Here is an 18,219-nt window from a genome sequence, read left to right on the forward strand (position 1 = left end):
ATTTTTACCTACCGTTTCATTTGTTTAATTTACCCGGTGTCTTTTTGGTGGAAAACATCAGGTTTTTTTCGCCATCCTTTTGTTTCTTTCAAAATTGTAGTCTTCTTAACTATGTCAAACGAAAAGCCAAATGTTGGTCAAATGTTTGACCAAAAGAAAGTTGGATATTTTGGCACAACAGGCTTCCCCTGCTAACGAAGACGACGAGGTTTTTCAATGATCTCGGATTTTTTTGGGCTATTTTCCATCGCGAAGTTAATTCATCCCCTCCCCCCCCCCCCCCACTGAACTTCCCGCTAACAACGAAACCCCCCTCCCACAGTCTTCAACAGAATCGAATATACACCGTTAGAGATCATCTCGTGAGATGTTTATCAGTTGTGTCTTCTTCTAGTATTTTTTCTGCTTAGAAAATCTGGAATTGTTTTGTAGGATTTACTCTGATTGAATGAGTTTGAATATATGGTTGAAGTTTAATTCGGGTCATTACGTTAAAGGGTGACTGTACCTTTGATGCCCATGTAATTGCGCGATCCAAAATATACTAAACTGTTATCAAACGGCTATCCGGCCTTCATCAAGCCATGTTTTTTATTCTTTCAAAGTTGTAGTTATCAAAGTGTTTCATTGCATAACTATATATTGTATTGTAATTTGTTATCATTTGGTTTTTAATTACTCCGTCAACATTTTAAAAATCAAAAAGTGATAGATTTGTGTTTTATTACCCACTTATGACTGTTTGTGTGAAACTGCTAATGCTGCTTCATTTTCCCCCTATTTATCGATTTGCCTTACTTCTTCATATCGTGCAAAACTTCTTCCATATTAGAACCTGCAGGTGTTAAATCTTGCTTTATTATATTATGTCTCAGCTATAGTATAGTTCTCTTAATTGTGCGTTTCTTTTAATTAAAAATGGGCATAGTTTTGTGAATTTAGGTAAGCATTTGGATAAGTGTTTAAATATCATAAATTTTCAGGAGATTTTGACAGAACTTCTCTACTTCACTGAGTCTAGCTTAAATGGTGAAGAAAATGACTATGCCTTTTATAATCTATCTCATATGATTCTCTAAATCATAATAGTTTTCAGGTTTTTGATATCATGAGTATTGTTTTTGAAACGTCGATTTTGTGAACATGTCAGTATCGGTTCGACAAACATCTGCAGTTAATTACCTTGACACCAACTATCCCGACTTACCCACAACAGAGATTCCTCCTCCTTTAAGAGACAAAACACGACCCTCAGCCGACTATCGTGGATCTCCGTATGAACTTATCAGATCTTGGGGCTTTTTTTCATCTCCGTATGCATTCACTGTCAGCTGTAGGAAGGTACCAATAAAAGGAGTTCCATCGTGCCACGATGCTGTGCTTTGTGTCATGGAACCTCGACCTATGTCAGCGTTTGAAAAGGTTACTGCTATCGGTAAGTGGCGTTTATAAATCAGAATTAAGTGTAATGGCAACCATTACGATTGATCTCATTGTTTTTTAAACAACGCATCTGAACTTACTGGCCGATGTGTAGTTACGGTGACCTAATTTTACAACTCAAAGAGCTGTATGGTGCCCGTATTTTGCAGGTTTGACGCCATATTACGTAATGTCGCACATTTGTCGTTTCTCAATTAATAAGTATAGTCATTCCATTATGGTGGCTTTGCTTTTCTCTTCCAGTGCACGAACCAGATCTTTTTGATTATTTTTAATCAAGATGCTTCTTCATATACCAAATTCAGAACTTTTTAGATCTATTGTAGATCTCATCGTAGTTTTTACGATCCAAAGAAATTGGAATATATTGGGATGCTGATTCTTACGACTCGAGTCTTACTGCAGAGTCGTTGATCGGTATTTTTGTTGGAGTGTATTTGAAGTGAAACGCACGAATTGAAGTGTAGTAAAAAGCGAGAGTGGTTCTTTTATTCCTGTCATGCTTATTCTATTTATTCTTTTATTCCTTTTCCTTTGTTCGAGAGATTGAGAAAAGTAGGTTCTATTGCTTTTTTACAACTCCCGGGAGTTATGGTGACCTTGGCTTTTAAATTTCTTAAGTGTTACCGAAAATGATGTTAAAATAAATGCTGCACGTGAAAACAAGTGTTTTGGTCAATTTGTGGAAAAAAGTCAAACGAAAAGCGATAGTTAGTTTTTTTCATGCATTTATCATAGAGAGCGAGAAAAGTAGGCCTGGAACAGTTTCCACTTAGCGAGCTATTTTTTTTCATATGTAGAAATTTTTTAGCAGCTTCTTGAAGCTTATTCTATCAACAAGGCTGCAGTTTTGACCATATTTGGTGCTTCACAACGCAAAGTTCCTTTAAATTTAGTGCTAAATAGTTTCACTGTACGCTTTCAGTCCTCCTATTTTGAGGCTGAATTGACCATATTTGTGGAATTTAATGAAACTGCTGAGCACATTAGAACACTTTTTGACTATTTGTCTTGTTATTTGTTTCTAATTTCGTCAATTCCAACTTAGGGAATATGGAACAATGGTGGCTATTTTCAGGCAATTTGCTGGCTGTGTTTGGTTATGGATTTTAAAGATTTTTGCTCCTATTGTGATTTTGACGCTTTTTTATCAGCTTTTGGCCAATATTCAAAGATATGTCTGTCCAAATGAGATTGAGTGGCATGATTATCTCTCTATAACGAAGTGAACTTTGGGAGCGTCTACTTGCGTATTTAATTTTTTGTTTAATAGCCGCACAGTGATAGCTGGGGCTATTATTGGCCTTCTCTTGGTTTTTTACAATTCAAAGAATTTTTACAATTCAAAGAATTTGAATTGTATTGGGGCGCTGTCTTTTTTTTAAGATCTGTTCACACATTTTCATGATTTTTGAAGTCAAATTGGAGTAGTGATTTTGGTCACGTTGAAACAGGAAATGGAGCGAAAAAGCGAGTGGTTTTGCGGCGTGAAATTTTTTCGCTCTAATTTTAAAATAGAGTGAGAAAATGGTATTTGAACAAAAATTCGCTTTCTCGCTAGTGGTTTTTTGTTCACATGCGGCAATTTCACTTTGATTTTTACTGTTTTTTCGATTTTTTTGAATCGGGTTTTTCCTAATGGTTTTCCCAATCCATTAAAAGCTCATTCTAGGCCTAGTTTTTTGTGTGAACCAAATTTTCATTTCTCGCTAGTGGTGTTTTGTTCACATGCGGCATTTTGACACCGATTTTTTTAAAATTTTTTTATCTGATTTTTTCAGAAATGGGTTTCATAATAGTCCGTTATAAGTCGTTTATTGTTTAGTGAATGAAAATTCTTTGAATTGTACGTCAGGACTTGCCCTGCTATGTTTTTTTATTTCGTCGTCGCGATTTTTGTTACGACCATATGACGTCACAACCACTTCAAATCTGCTTTTTGTTCATTCGTTCATGCAATTTCAACTGAAGAGCGTGCTTGAGGTCATTTTTTGCTCTTAGTGGAGCGAGTTTTTTTGTTCATTTGCGTGATTGAATTTTTGGTCACACTTGACTTACCTCACTCACAAAATTGACTTCCTCACTTTGAAATTGATTTTTATTTACTTTGATTCAAAGAGATAAAGTCAAATGGGTGTGTGTCACTCTATGTGAAGGTTATTAGAGAGCAGCTAATAGAGGCAGCAAAAACTTATGCAGATTTTTAATCAAAATATAACATATCAGCCTTCAATGAAAAGACGAATTTTTTTGGTCTGTCTTTTTTCCTGTTTTTTTAGACTGCAGATCTGCGAAGCTATTGTGGCTATTTTCTGGCTATCTGCCAGCTATGTTCTTTGTTTGAAAACATAGTTGCGTTATTTGAGCGTTTTAAGTGGCTCTATGAATTATTAAACTTTAGAGGTTGCAAAGAAAGGCTTTTGCAAAAACAAAATAAGAAACTAGCATATGAGATTTTTATAATAATTTGCCGAATCTCGACGTGGTATATTTTTCTTAACAAAAATTTTAAATTGTCAAATTGGTTTTAAAATTTACGGTTAATATTAATAACTAAATCAGCAGCACAACTCGCAAAGCGCTGCATGAATTGAGGTTGGAGCACCGTTGCATTTGAAGCCACACAATCGGATCTTCACTTTGGCCGAACAAACCCACACGATGAGATTTTTAATTTTTCGTTTGAACAGGGTCACCCCTGACTGATTTTTTTTCAAATCTGACACCAAACATTTTTTGTCTAGCGTTTAGTGGTTGCATTTTAAGTTGCTTGCGCATCCTAGCAGATCCACGAATGATGACTACAGAAGTTCACTGAGCTTGCTTATCAAAAGCAGGAACTAGTCCCTTATATTGCTAGTTTTTTCAGTCTGCTAGCAGAGCAATGCGCTTTCATGGCTTCTATAAATAAAATCTGGGAAATCTGAGTTTTACTGTAGCAGCAACACATTTTTTCAGTTTTCAAACAGCTGTTTGTCTTCTTGTTCTTAGAGAATAAAAAGTCTGTTCCATCGTTCAACTGAATGGTAAGTTCTGATGTTGCAAAAGTCAAGAACAGAGAAATTAATATAGTTTTGAGTGGCCTGGATTTCGATTTTGAGAACTGTTCGGAATTCAGTGCTGCTTTTTGCTTTTATAGATTTTTTTTCTGTCAGCAGTTGTCGGTCCTGACTGCCGATCTGAGCTGTTCGGCAGCTCTAGCTCGAAATCTTGACATCTCCATTGGGACGATATAAGTCTGTATTCGGATTACGAAGTTTTGTTCACATTGTGTAGATGTTTTTACACACTTTGTTTTCAGGATCAACGCAACTAGTTGCTGCCAATGCGTGCTGTGCTAAACTGATAGCAACTTATGCCAAAATGCCAGATAGTGCGAAATCGATGTTGGGCAAATTCTTAGGTTCACTACCCAAGGGAGCCAACCTTTTGTTCTCACCAAGTGATCTGGCAGAGTTAGAATCTTTCATACGGTTACCTGCAGATCAACCTATACTATGCTCAAGTTCGGCTTCTCAAAGTAAGAGTCTGCAATTGTCGCTGGCCATAGAAAGGACAATTTATGCGAATGATTCCACTGACGCAAATTGGACGGTGGAAACAAATAAAGGTCTCCAAACACAAAGAGATCAGAACTCGAATAGTATCACCGTTTTAGATGCCGACGAGTGCATTCGAAATTTACCGCAATATGTTAAATGTAACAGCAAAGTGTCTTCGAATGGGAACGAATGTAGCACTTTGGTTGATTTGGAACCTCTAAGGAACAAAATCAAACTAAACCAACAGCTGAAAAATAAGCAGATGAAAGATTATGCGTGGATTTTGAATAGAGCAAACACGTGCCGTGACGGTAAGCTTGAATTCAAGGATAGCAGGTTTTCAGATCTTCAGATTTTAAAAGAGGGGTATTATTTTGAAACCAATTTTTCAAGTATTAGTGGTAACAGAGAAGACTTGAATTGACCAAATTGTTGAGTTTAGCAGTACAAAAATTAACGATATTTAAATACCAATTAATTTGCATAATATGAAAGTATTAAGCAAAAAATATGCAGGCTAGTATATTCAGTGCAACTTAAAAAATGCAGTATATTACGTGGCAAAATTAAATCTAGTTTAAATAGATTAAATTTGCCACGTAATGTACTGCATTTTTTAAGTTGTACTGAATATACTAGCCTGCACATTTTTTGCATAATACTTTCATAATTGTCACCATTTTCCACAATCATGCTTAAAGATCCACACTCCTTGTAACTCCTTGGCACGCCGTTACTATTGCCCGTTGGCTGCCGTAATGGTGGCTGCTGGCAGGGCGTTTAGCCGAAAACCAAAAAATGAGAAATATAGCCGACAATTTGCGGAAAATGCGCTACTATATTAATTCTGAAGCTCTGATTCCAGATCCAGATAGGGCTCACGGGCAGTGCTGCCCTTATCCCGCCACATTTTGGTCCCGAATAAGACCTCTCCATTGCTTTCTGTTCTGGGCTGTTTCCTTGCACAGGTCGAACCATTCAGTCTCCCATTTCTTCGCTGACATTTTCGGTGGTTTGATATGCTTCTTTACTTCGTCACGAACGATTCTTCGCCAGGTCTTGCGTATGCCGCCTGGGGGTCTCTTCCAGTTATCGCCCTTTTCGAATTCGAGCGCTGCGTTTGGAATTTCGGACGGATTCATTCGGAGGACATGCCCTAGCCATCGCAAGCGTCTTGTTTGGATCGTCGTGGCAAGGGAATCACATTTTGCAATGGTGGTGATACTTTCAGCGGGGAGGTCCTGTCCTTTGTGGAGAATACGTCGAAGACATCGATTTTCGAAGGATTGCAAACTGTTTATATCAGAATTTTTTGCTGGCCAGCTCTCGCAACCATACAAGAGTACACTTCGTACGCATGCCTTGTAAATCTTCACTTTTACAAGCTGAGGGATGCTTCTCTGGTTCCAGATGTTCTTAAGGTTTTTGAAACTACCTGCTGCTTTGCCTATCCTGGCCTTGATTTCAGATGTTACGTTGCCGTCGGGCTGTATTTTACTTCCAAGATAGGTGAAGTCTTCAACACGTTCCAGTTCTTCGCCGTAGACGTGGAATTTCTGATTGATGTCCTGGGAGCAGAATTTGGTTTTGCCGACGTTCAGGTAGAGGCCGACTGCCGCTGCATTTCTGGCTACGTTGTCGAGTAGCCTCTGGGCGTCGTTTCCATTATCATCCATTAAACAGATGTCGTCTGCAAAATCGAGGTCGGCAATTATCGTGTCATCCAGAGACACGCCTACGTTGTCATTGCGGAGGGCTTCTTCCATTATCCAGTCGATTGCGAGGTTGAATAGGAAGGGGGCCAGGATCGAGCCTTGCCTGACACCGCTGAGGATACTGAATTGGCGGGACAGGGTGCCGTATACTCGGACTTGGCTGTAGGTCTCTGCGTATAGCATTCGTAGAACGTTGAGGAGTGTGTCTGGTAGTCCAAGGTTCTCACAGATACGCCAGATGCATTTTCGATCCACGCTGTCGAAGGCGGCTTTGAAGTCTATGAAAACTAGGTTTGTCAACCTTTTGAACTCCTCGCGTTGCTCGAGTATCTGACGTATAGCGAAAATTTGATCTCTGCAGCCTTTGTTCTTTTTGAAACCCGCTTGATTTGCGCGGCCTATATACGCTGGTTCGAGACGATTCTTTATTACTGCTTCAAGGATTTTGAAAGCAATGCTGAGAAGGGATATGCCCCTGTAATTAGCGCAATTCTTTTTGTCGCCTTTCTTGAAGAGGGGGACGATTACTGCGGTCTTCCAGTCCATTGGCATGGATACTGTTGCCCAAATGCATTGTAGGAGTTTGGTCAACTCCTGTGCGAGAGCAGTACCGCCATCCAAGAAGAATTCCGGCGGTATGTTGTCCGGCCCACCCGCTTTGCGTCTTTTGAGCTTGCTTATGGCTGTTTGCACTTCCATAAGCGAGGGCGGGTCAGTGCTCACTACGGAGAGAGGTTTATATTGATTCTCTGTAATGTCGGCAGTTGCTGGCGGTGGTCGGTTCAGCAATTTTTCGAAGTGGTTGGCCCATACTTCTATTCTCTGCTTTGCATCATTAATCGGGTGGCCGTCAGCACTCTTGAGAGTCTCGCTGATGGCTGAACGCTTCCCTGCTAACTGCTTGACAACAGAGTAAACCTTTCTCAGGTTGCCCGTTTCGTCCGCGTCGATCATTTCCTGGGCAAGGGTGTCAAAATACTTTGTCTTGTCCATGCGGACTGCCTTCTTTATGGTTTTCCGCAGTTCCGCTTTCTTCGATCGGTTGCGGGCTCGAGCACGTTTCTTGACAAGCTCAATAGTTTCGCTGCTGATCCATGCATTCTTCTTTTGCTCAGATTTTCCGAGACTTTTCTCAGCTGCTTGGTGAAGGATGGGTTTCAGTTGCGACCATTTAGCTTCCACGTCATCGCCTGTTTCTTCGGCTGCGTCAAACAAACTGTGTAGCGTATCTTTGAACTCGTCGGCTACCGCGGGTATGCGCAGGGATCCCAGGTTGTAAGCGATCGTCTTGGCCTTCTTTGTGTATGCCTTCAATCGCAATCGGATCACCGAAATAACAGGTTTGTGGTCCGTGTCAGTGAGAAAGAGCTTGGTGTTGAAGGTATTATTTACTGATGTTCTCCATCGTCTTGATATCAACATGTAGTCGATCTGGTTCTTTGTTCTGTTATCATTTGATCGCCAAGTATGAAGGGAATGTCTCTTCTTTTGGAATGTGGTGTTGGAAATTACAAGGTCGTTTAGTACGGCGAAGTGCGCCAGTAGTTCGCCATTAGCGTTTCGGGATCCTGTTGCAAAACGTCCGATATTTTGCTTCTCGCCGTCGAGTGGCAAACCAACTTTGGCGTTGAAGTCGCCGCCAACGACTAGAACGTCCTTCTTGGGGACGTCTTTGAGGCATTTTTGCAGCTCTGAGTAGAATGCCTCTTTGTCTCGTACACTGCTATCTTCAATCGGGGCATATGCACAGATTATGGAGATTGCCACTGGTATTGCATGCAGCCTCATGTAGCAGATCCTGGCTCCACAGGCTCTCCATTCCATGACGTGATTGGCCAGTCGGAGGTGTATGCCAATCGCGACTCCGTGCAGACCCTGACTGTCGTAACCCGAGGCATACAGTTTGAGGCTGGGTGCTCCCGTGGAATCTTGGATTGTTTCCGTTGTGTCGCCTGCGATCCTTGTTTCCTGCAGGCAGGCGACTTCGATTCCCAGGGTGTTCATGTCATCAGCCAACAGGTGCTTAGCTTCGGGTTTGAGCAGTGTGCGAATATTCCAAGTTGCGATTCGCAGGGTATCTTTGGCTGGTTTGAGGGGGTTTTGGGGGAGACTGAAGCGTTGTTTAGCCGACTTTGCTTGGTCATCTGGTGCGGCTCTCCCAGATGTCCCAGTTCCCGCTGGGCACGTAGCTTTGGAGTAATCTTTTCTTCGGGTCTTCATGTGATTGGCCTGATTGGCCCATTTAAAACAGTATTTCGTAAGCTGGCAATTATACGGAACAGTTCCTATCAACTAGCGTAACGACAGGGCCTTGTTGCGTCTCACTTCTCATTCTTTCCTGTCCGATAAAGGCTCTGTCGGCTAATTTTCATAGCACCCTGTTGTCAGCTGTTTCTTACCGCCAAAGTTAACAACTTGTCAATTGAACCCAAATGAAAGAAAATTGAACTGGTGATTAATGTCAGAATTGTCCGTGGCAATGGTGATTGTGGATTAGGGAGAAAATTAGCAGTTTGGAAGTACCGATATCACTGATAAAAAGAACTTCAGCTTTGTCTCTCACTTCTGATTTGTCGAAAATTTTTCAAAAGGCGTTCAGTTCACAAATCACGAGTTTCCTAGAAAGGGAGCAATTATTGTCTATTAGTCAATTCGGTTATAGAAAGCAAATTTCAACAATTTGATGCTATCCTGAAATCGACAACAAATAAGGTTAGAACTCAACAAGAAAAAAATGTTACAGGTGCCTTTTTAGATCTTCCAAAGGCTTTTGATTCTATAAACCACAAAATACTGTTACAGAGACTTGAAAATATAGGTTTTGACAAGCATGCTACAAATTTAATAGAGAATTTTTTAAGTGAAAGAACGCAGAGTTGTCCTAAATTGAATTGAATCAGATTGGATAAATTTGAAAAGAGGACCTCTATTATTTAACATTTACGTCAACGCTTTAGTAAAGATTGAATAAAAGGATTGCACGGTCGTCCAGTGTGCAGACGACACCTTTCTTTTTACATCCGACACTGATGCAATATCGTCAAAAACAAAACTTGAACCTAACATCTCAAAATTTATCGATTTTTTTGAAAAAGTCCCAGATAGTGGTGAACAAACAAAAAACAAGATTTATTGTGTTCAGCACCAGGAAGAGGTTAACAAATACTGTTCTGAATGTCGACAATGAACGAATAGCAGAATCAAACAGTGTGCAGTATCTTGGCGTAATTATTGATAACAAACTAAAATTTGATGGAGAAGTGAAAAAGATTCTTCAGAGAATGGCTTGTGGAAAAAAAGTTTTGAATGCACTTAATAAAAGTTTACCAGAGAAAACGAAAATCTTATCACTTAATGCTTTAGTAATAGGTCATCTACATTAATCGGCTTTAATTTTGATAGGGTTGCAAAAGTCATTACTTACAACTTTAGGGAAACAATTGAGTTGGGGAATAAAAACCCCAACTTAATAGAAAATACGATCGGTCCACAGGTCTCAAACTTCGCAACAAAATATTACCAGTCTCTTTTCTCTTGAAATATCATTGCTCAAAATATTTTTTTCGCTTTTTCAGCGACGATCTTCCAGCATATAAAATTGAACCTCTCTCTACCATGAGAGTCAAACAACATGACAGGTCAAAAGAATAACGTTCGATATAATAAAGAACAATAAGTTTCTAACTGATTCTTTTATTGCACAAGCCATTCCAATTTATAATAGTTTGTCTTCTAATATTAGCCTGAAAACAACATCGAAAGCTTCCTTTAAAAAGAACTGAAAGAATATTTTTGGAAAGAATTTTTGAAGGACCCCCAAAAGTAACTGATATGAAGGATTACATTGAGAGCATTAGATTTTGATTTTTATTTTTAATCTTCATGAGGTACATATAAAATTGTGAGAACATTTGATGCTCGAATTTTCGGCCATTTATTACTTATGTAAGGTCAACTTTTTAGTTAAGTAATTTAATGATTTGATAATTTTACATAATGTTATATTCTTAACATTACATTGCCTCTTTTACCATTTGCATTTTATTCTTATGTGTATCAGAGGTAATTAACAATGTCCTGCTTTTTTCTTTTTAAGAATTAAGTCGCTTAAATTGGTCTTAATTAATTACTAATTAAATTCGAGCAATGGGGTTTTAGGCTAACTGAAATACCAAAATAGTGGAAATAAGTTACTTTTATCCGCGAATACGAGTAACGAAGGTCCTGCTTTTCCGCCGTTTATTGATTTCCACTATTAGAGTAACCGTTTTCCTTCGTGAATTAGCAACTTGCCTTTTTACCACGTAATGTAAATTGAAAAATGCAGCGTAACTCAAATACATTTTTAAAAAGCAAATAGACAATTGTTGAAAGAAAGTATCTTGAAACTTGAACCTAACATCTCAAAATTTATCGATTTTTTTGAAAAAGTCCCAGATAGTGGTGAACAAACAAAAAACAAGATTTATTGTGTTCAGCACCAGGAAGAGGTTAACAAATACTGTTCTGAATGTCGACAATGAACGAATAGCAGAATCAAACAGTGTGCAGTATCTTGGCGTAATTATTGATAACAAACTAAAATTTGATGGAGAAGTGAAAAAGATTCTTCAGAGAATGGCTTGTGGAAAAAAAGTTTTGAATGCACTTAATAAAAGTTTACCAGAGAAAACGAAAATCTTATCACTTAATGCTTTAGTAATAGGTCATCTACATTAATCGGCTTTAATTTTGATAGGGTTGCAAAAGTCATTACTTACAACTTTAGGGAAACAATTGAGTTGGGGAATAAAAACCCCAACTTAATAGAAAATACGATCGGTCCACAGGTCTCAAACTTCGCAACAAAATATTACCAGTCTCTTTTCTCTTGAAATATCATTGCTCAAAATATTTTTTTCGCTTTTTCAGCGACGATCTTCCAGCATATAAAATTGAACCTCTCTCTACCATGAGAGTAAAACAACATGACAGGTCAAAAGAATAACGTTCGATATAATAAAGAACAATAAGTTTCTAACTGATTCTTTTATTGCACAAGCCATTCCAATTTATAATAGTTTGTCTTCTAATATTAGCCTGAAAACAACATCGAAAGCTTCCTTTAAAAAGAACTGAAAGAATATTTTTGGAAAGAATTTTTGAAGGACCCCCAAAAGTAACTGATATGAAGGATTACATTGAGAGCATTAGATTTTGATTTTTATTTTTAATCTTCATGAGGTACATATAAAATTGTGAGAACATTTGATGCTCGAATTTTCGGCCATTTATTACTTATGTAAGGTCAACTTTTTAGTTAAGTAATTTAATGATTTGATAATTTTACATAATGTTATATCCTTAACATTACATTGCCTCTTTTACCATTTGCATTTTATTCTTATGTGTATCAGAGGTAATTAACAATGTCCTGCTTTTTTCTCTTTAAGAATTAAGTCGCTTAAATTGGTCTTAATTAATTACTAATTAAATTCGAGCAATGGGGTTTTAGGCTAACTGAAATACCAAAATAGTGGAAATGGGTTACTTTTATCCGCGAATACGAGTAACGAAGGTCCTGCTTTTCCGCCGTTTATTGATTTCCACTATTAGAGTAACCATTTTCCTTCGTGAATTAGCAACTTGCCTTTTTACCACGTAATGTAAATTGAAAAATGCAGCGTAACTCAAATACATTTTTAAAAAGCAAATAGACAATTGTTGAAAGAAAGTATCTTGAAACTTGAACCTAACATCTCAAAATTTATCGATTTTTTTGAAAAAGTCCCAGATAGTGGTGAACAAACAAAAAACAAGATTTATTGTGTTCAGCACCAGGAAGAGGTTAACAAATACTGTTCTGAATGTCGACAATGAACGAATAGCAGAATCAAACAGTGTGCAGTATCTTGGCGTAATTATTGATAACAAACTAAAATTTGATGGAGAAGTGAAAAAGATTCTTCAGAGAATGGCTTGTGGAAAAAAAGTTTTGAATGCACTTAATAAAAGTTTACCAGAGAAAACGAAAATCTTATCACTTAATGCTTTAGTAATAGGTCATCTACATTAATCGGCTTTAATTTTGATAGGGTTGCAAAAGTCATTACTTACAACTTTAGGGAAACAATTGAGTTGGGGAATAAAAACCCCAACTTAATAGAAAATACGATCGGTCCACAGGTCTCAAACTTCGCAACAAAATATTACCAGTCTCTTTTCTCTTGAAATATCATTGCTCAAAATATTTTTTTCGCTTTTTCAGCGACGATCTTCCAGCATATAAAATTGAACCTCTCTCTACCATGAGAGTAAAACAACATGACAGGTCAAAAGAATAACGTTCGATATAATAAAGAACAATAAGTTTCTAACTGATTCTTTTATTGCACAAGCCATTCCAATTTATAATAGTTTGTCTTCTAATATTAGCCTGAAAACAACATCGAAAGCTTCCTTTAAAAAGAACTGAAAGAATATTTTTGGAAAGAATTTTTGAAGGACCCCCAAAAGTAACTGATATGAAGGATTACATTGAGAGCATTAGATTTTGATTTTTATTTTTAATCTTCATGAGGTACATATAAAATTGTGAGAACATTTGATGCTCGAATTTTCGGCCATTTATTACTTATGTAAGGTCAACTTTTTAGTTAAGTAATTTAATGATTTGATAATTTTACATAATGTTATATTCTTAACATTACATTGCCTCTTTTACCATTTGCATTTTATTCTTATGTGTATCAGAGGTAATTAACAATGTCCTGCTTTTTTCTTTTTAAGAATTAAGTCGCTTAAATTGGTCTTAATTAATCACTAATTAAATTCGAGCAATGGGGTTTTAGGCTAACTGAAATACCAAAATAGTGGAAATGGGTTACTTTTATCCGCGAATACGAGTAACGAAGGTCCTGCTTTTCCGCCGTTTATTGATTTCCACTATTAGAGTAACCATTTTCCTTCGTGAATTAGCAACTTGCCTTTTTACCACGTAATGTAAATTGAAAAATGCAGCGTAACTCAAATACATTTTTAAAAAGCAAATAGACAATTGTTGAAAGAAAGTATCTTATGTTTCAGCTCGTTTCAAAGAGTTTTACTTGAAGGATTCAATGACTCCTGAAGAATTGCTAGCTATGGAACCTATTCCCAATATTGTTGGCAGTCAAGATATCTCATCCATTCTTCCTGACATTGCAAGTTGTATACCGTCTGTGGCAGTTAAGCAAATGAAACTGAAAGGTCCAAATATTCGAACCACAAGTATCCCTAAAAAGCACACCCCTAGATGCTCATTTTTCCCTGCCAAAGTGATTCATCTGATCGTGGATAAAATTTCACCGCCCTTTGTGTTCTATGGTAAGTGTTGCTCTCTATTTTCAATAGAAATGTTTTGTCTTTCTTGACAAATTCGAGATCCGTAGTTTGATCGAATCTTTTGTTCAGATATAACCAAATCCCTTTCCTTAGCTTGTACGCGACTATCATTTAACGCAAGGTGTTTTTGTATTTGGCTATGAGGCGCTGGCCAATGCCAGCTAATTGCTTTTTCTTAGTTAACGTTAGGTGTAGTAGGTGTGGAATCTTTCATATTCAACAATTTAGTGCATACATATCATATTTAATTGCTCTTGAACGAAATTCGAATTATGTAATCGTGTGCGTCTTTTATGCAATTTTTTTGGCTAGACCGTTTTGACTTGAATGTCTATTACATCCTTGACGTTTTGAGTTTTGCGTGATCTAAATTTTCCTCTAATTCATAATGCCAGGTAGCTGCACTCATATCGCGTCAGGTTAGTACTAAAACGCGTCTAGGAAATAAACCTCAACGGAAAAAATCCCACATAATTTTAGATAGGAAATAAATACCCACGGTAATAAACCCCCATTTCAAATTTTAGTTTTGGCCGTGATGATATGTTCGGTTGTGATAGTTGCATATCAAGTCCCACGAGCCGCTTGTTAAAAGTCATGAGCAGCTCGTTAAAAGTCATGTGGGGTTTATTTCCGAGGGGGTTTATTTCTTATCTAAAATTAAGTGGTCTTTTTCGTGTTTTTTCCCGAAACCATACTTAAACAAAACATGAAGCACAGTGAGACCCCTCATTAGTGCGCCAACACAAAACCATGCGCATACATAATTTATATATAAAGACAGTGAAAAATTTAAGAATTGAAGCTCATTTTTCGGACTCTTTTAGTGGATGACGTTCTTGTTCGTTTTTTTCCTGGGAATTATTATAGTATCATTAAAGCAATTATAGAAGATCATTGTGCAATGTTTACAACCGTTCCTATCTCTAATAAAAACTCTGAAGTAGAAACACATATCGGAAAACTCTGTTTTTATAGCTGCAAAGCTGTAAGCTGGGCGGAGCTATATTGCGGTGCTCTTGGTTTCTTTTGTTTCGTCGTCTAACGGTCTTTTTCGTTCAAATTTTTTGAATGACTTCTTTCTTTCACTAACACGTTTGAGCGCGTGACCTCATTTCTCATTCTCTCTAGCAAAGGTTTTAGGATCATTTGCGTGATAAGATTTTGATCATACGTGACTTACCTCACTAATGACTTTTGCACTTTAAAACATAAGTTTAATTTGAATTAGTTTATGGTCAAAGAAACCCTAATAAAAGGTTTCTGCGGAAAGAATGTTAACAAGCTTTCTTAATTTTTTGCTGAATGTTTTTGACCGAGTATTTTTTTTCAATTTAGATCTGTATCTGTTTCTATCTCTATAATACGGCACGCAAGTCTATTCTTTCGCAGCTCTTCCGGCAATTTGCCGGCTATGTTCTTCATCAAGATGAAATGAAATCAAAATTTAAACTCGATTAAAAACAAGTAATTTAATATTGAACTGTTTGTTAATTTACCAGTCGTCTGGATTCAGGATAAAATAAGAAGTACTAGGGGTTCTAGGAAGAAAAAAACTTCTCTAGTACGATAATCAGTTCAAAAACAGTATAATGAAAAATAGCGCAACACCCTCCCTAAACGGTAACTAGATACAGACGAAGCCAACCCTTCGTCAGACGTTTTGAGAGCAAATCGCTCGACGTTAGCCGGTTATGTTTAATTGCTCTCGAAAGATGTTTGAAGCAGTTTCTTTGTTGCAAAATTTTTGCTTGACAGTTTTTGCGCTTTTGTTCTAGAACATTCTTGAACGACGTTTGCACGCTTTAGTTCTTCATTTTTGCGTGATCTAAGTAGCTCTAGTGCAAAAGTTTATCGATTGTGAGCGAAAGCGATTGTGAGCGAAGGAAAAGCAAAAACATTGTAGCTGAGTGATTGAGATGTCAGATTGCTAATCTTGAGGTCACGGTTCGAAACACTGTGGTGACGTTTTTTTCTGCACCATAAAACATTTTGAAGCTACGCACGCTTTAAATTGAATTGCCCCCACCTGTCGTTCGAGAGCACTTCATGCGACGTTAGTGTGTTTATGTGTTATATATGCCAGCCAAGTTTCACATTTTTTTGCAATTTTATTTGCAGCTGCAATACCCTACTCTTAAAATCGATGTTGTAGATTCTTTTAGCGCGTTTGCGACATCATCTCATTTTGTCGAACAACTTTTATTTACAGTATGGGCTTCTTTTTCTCTAAACAATTCTGAAGTGGTATTGTAATACCAAAAGATTTTAGCAACTTAATTGGTGGCAGCCAACTACTAGCAAAAAGGCGGCGGAAATAGGTATCAGTTTTTGTTTCTAAATCTCAGTACGATTAGGACTCTAAATCTTAGTATTGGTCTTATATTTTAGCGTCCTGTAAAATGTTAGCACTTGAAGCAGCTACGGCCAAATATTTGCAACTCTGCTACCGACATACAGAAACACCACGCAGACTTCTCTGGAATTACATAATTAGTCATTTTCGAAGTGCGCCAGTGATTCTGTTTCGTCCACGATTGCTCGAAGATCTTGCAGTCTCCCTGCACCCTTTACCGAAACGCCTTCAGCCTTGCACCCCTGACAGTGTGCGCGCCCATAATCAAAAAGAGCGCGATATTTGCAGAAAACCAAACTTAGAAATGAAGAACAAACTGATGCGACGCAGAGTTGCATATCTTCAGAATGAACTGAAGAAAGTACAAAGCGAAAATGTGGTACCATACTCTATGGATTTTGAAACTGCGTTTGATTCCTCAGTGACATCTTCTAATCGGATCAAAGATTTGTTGGTAGTTTCGGAGGTTTTTAACCATTTAAACAAACATCCTTTCGTGAATTCGATAACTTTAGCATACGTTACAAATGACGAAACTCAAAAGAGGGAAGTCGAGATCACTTTGAATGATATTTATGTTTTCCGAGAAACCGCTTCAGAGAATCTTCAGAAAGGTATAATTTATGCTGTTAAAAAGGCCAAAATTTTGATGGAAGCTATTGAAAAACGTGGCTGTGAAGATGTGATTCCGCATGGACAAAGATTCGATACAAAACTATTGATTGCTCTTCTGGAGTTGAAAACTGGTCTGTCAATTGAGAACATTTCAATCCAGTTTCGCTTTGATGTTGAGAACGAATCATGGAAAGCTGAATCCACCATTGATGGTGTTTATTGTGGGACCAGTTCGCCACATAAAACGCAGAAAGAGGCATTGGATAGTTTGCTTTCTAGTTATTTGATCGAAAAACAATCTTGCTTTTTGTTGAAAATGTGATGCTGTTGATTTTCTAACCAATTCAGGAAAGATTACCCAATAAAACATTATTTAAATTAGTCAGATAGATTTCTAAATTGAAATGATTTTTCTGTTTGACCTGTGTCTTGATAATGTGGCGATAGCTTTTGTGTAAAGCGTACATCAGAAGTTCTAAGAAAAAATCGCATTGACTCTTGGGTCTCAGTGGAGGCAACATTGACATAATTATTCAACCAAAATTGAAAAATAGCATAACCGTGACTAATGCTAGTTGGTGGCGATCTCGTTCTGAAGGTCAAATTAGTAGTTCTCCTTAGCAGTGATTTTTTACAATCTGGATAAAGTTGTCTTTTTTTTCTCTAATGCCCTCTTCATAAAATGTCCTAGTTACCCTCTTCATCAGGCTTCAATTGAGTGCATAACTGCATTTTCTATCGGTATTTCCTACCGGCATTGTCTACTTTTAAATAGATTAAGAATGGTGGGTTGTGTGTTATTAAAATAAATCGGTCGAACTCGGCATCCGACTTATTGATTTTGACTGAATACTGTAGTTAATTTTCAATTTTTAACGTAATGTTCGTTCCTCATTCCGCTAACGCAATGTCCTGGAGGCTCTGTTATGTCCGTTTGCACATATTGTCCCGACCTCGCCCAACCACATTTTTTATTCAATTGTGTACCAAATGAGGAAGAGAAAGAAAAATTTCAAAAACTCATGGATTCAAAAACAATTGGTGTATTCATTCAGAAAACCGCTGTATACTTAAACCACTAAAAATTAAATGATGACGCATTAGAGGGCCGATGATACCTGCTGTCAAGGAGACAAGACAGACAAAATCAAATAAAACAACTAGCCTTAAATTCGGCATCCGAATA

General features: G+C 37.5%; 1 protein-coding gene across 1 annotated transcript; it reads left to right on the forward strand.

The window, feature by feature from the left end:
• The first annotated feature begins 1,084 nt into the window (after positions 1-1,084).
• Positions 1,085-17,454, forward strand: LOC142337219 (uncharacterized). Its single transcript, XM_075386356.1, has 4 exons — positions 1,085-1,435; positions 4,745-5,296; positions 13,766-14,044; positions 16,454-17,454. The coding sequence occupies exons 1-4, from the start codon at positions 1,144-1,146 to the stop codon at positions 17,353-17,355; spliced, it is 2,025 nt and encodes a 674-aa protein (XP_075242471.1). The 5' UTR covers positions 1,085-1,143; the 3' UTR covers positions 17,356-17,454.
• The last annotated feature ends 765 nt before the right edge of the window (positions 17,455-18,219 follow it).

This window comes from Convolutriloba macropyga, chromosome 3, assembly GCF_964194025.1.
Source record: "Convolutriloba macropyga chromosome 3, txConMacr16.3, whole genome shotgun sequence".
NCBI lineage: Eukaryota > Metazoa > Xenacoelomorpha > Acoela > Convolutidae > Convolutriloba > Convolutriloba macropyga.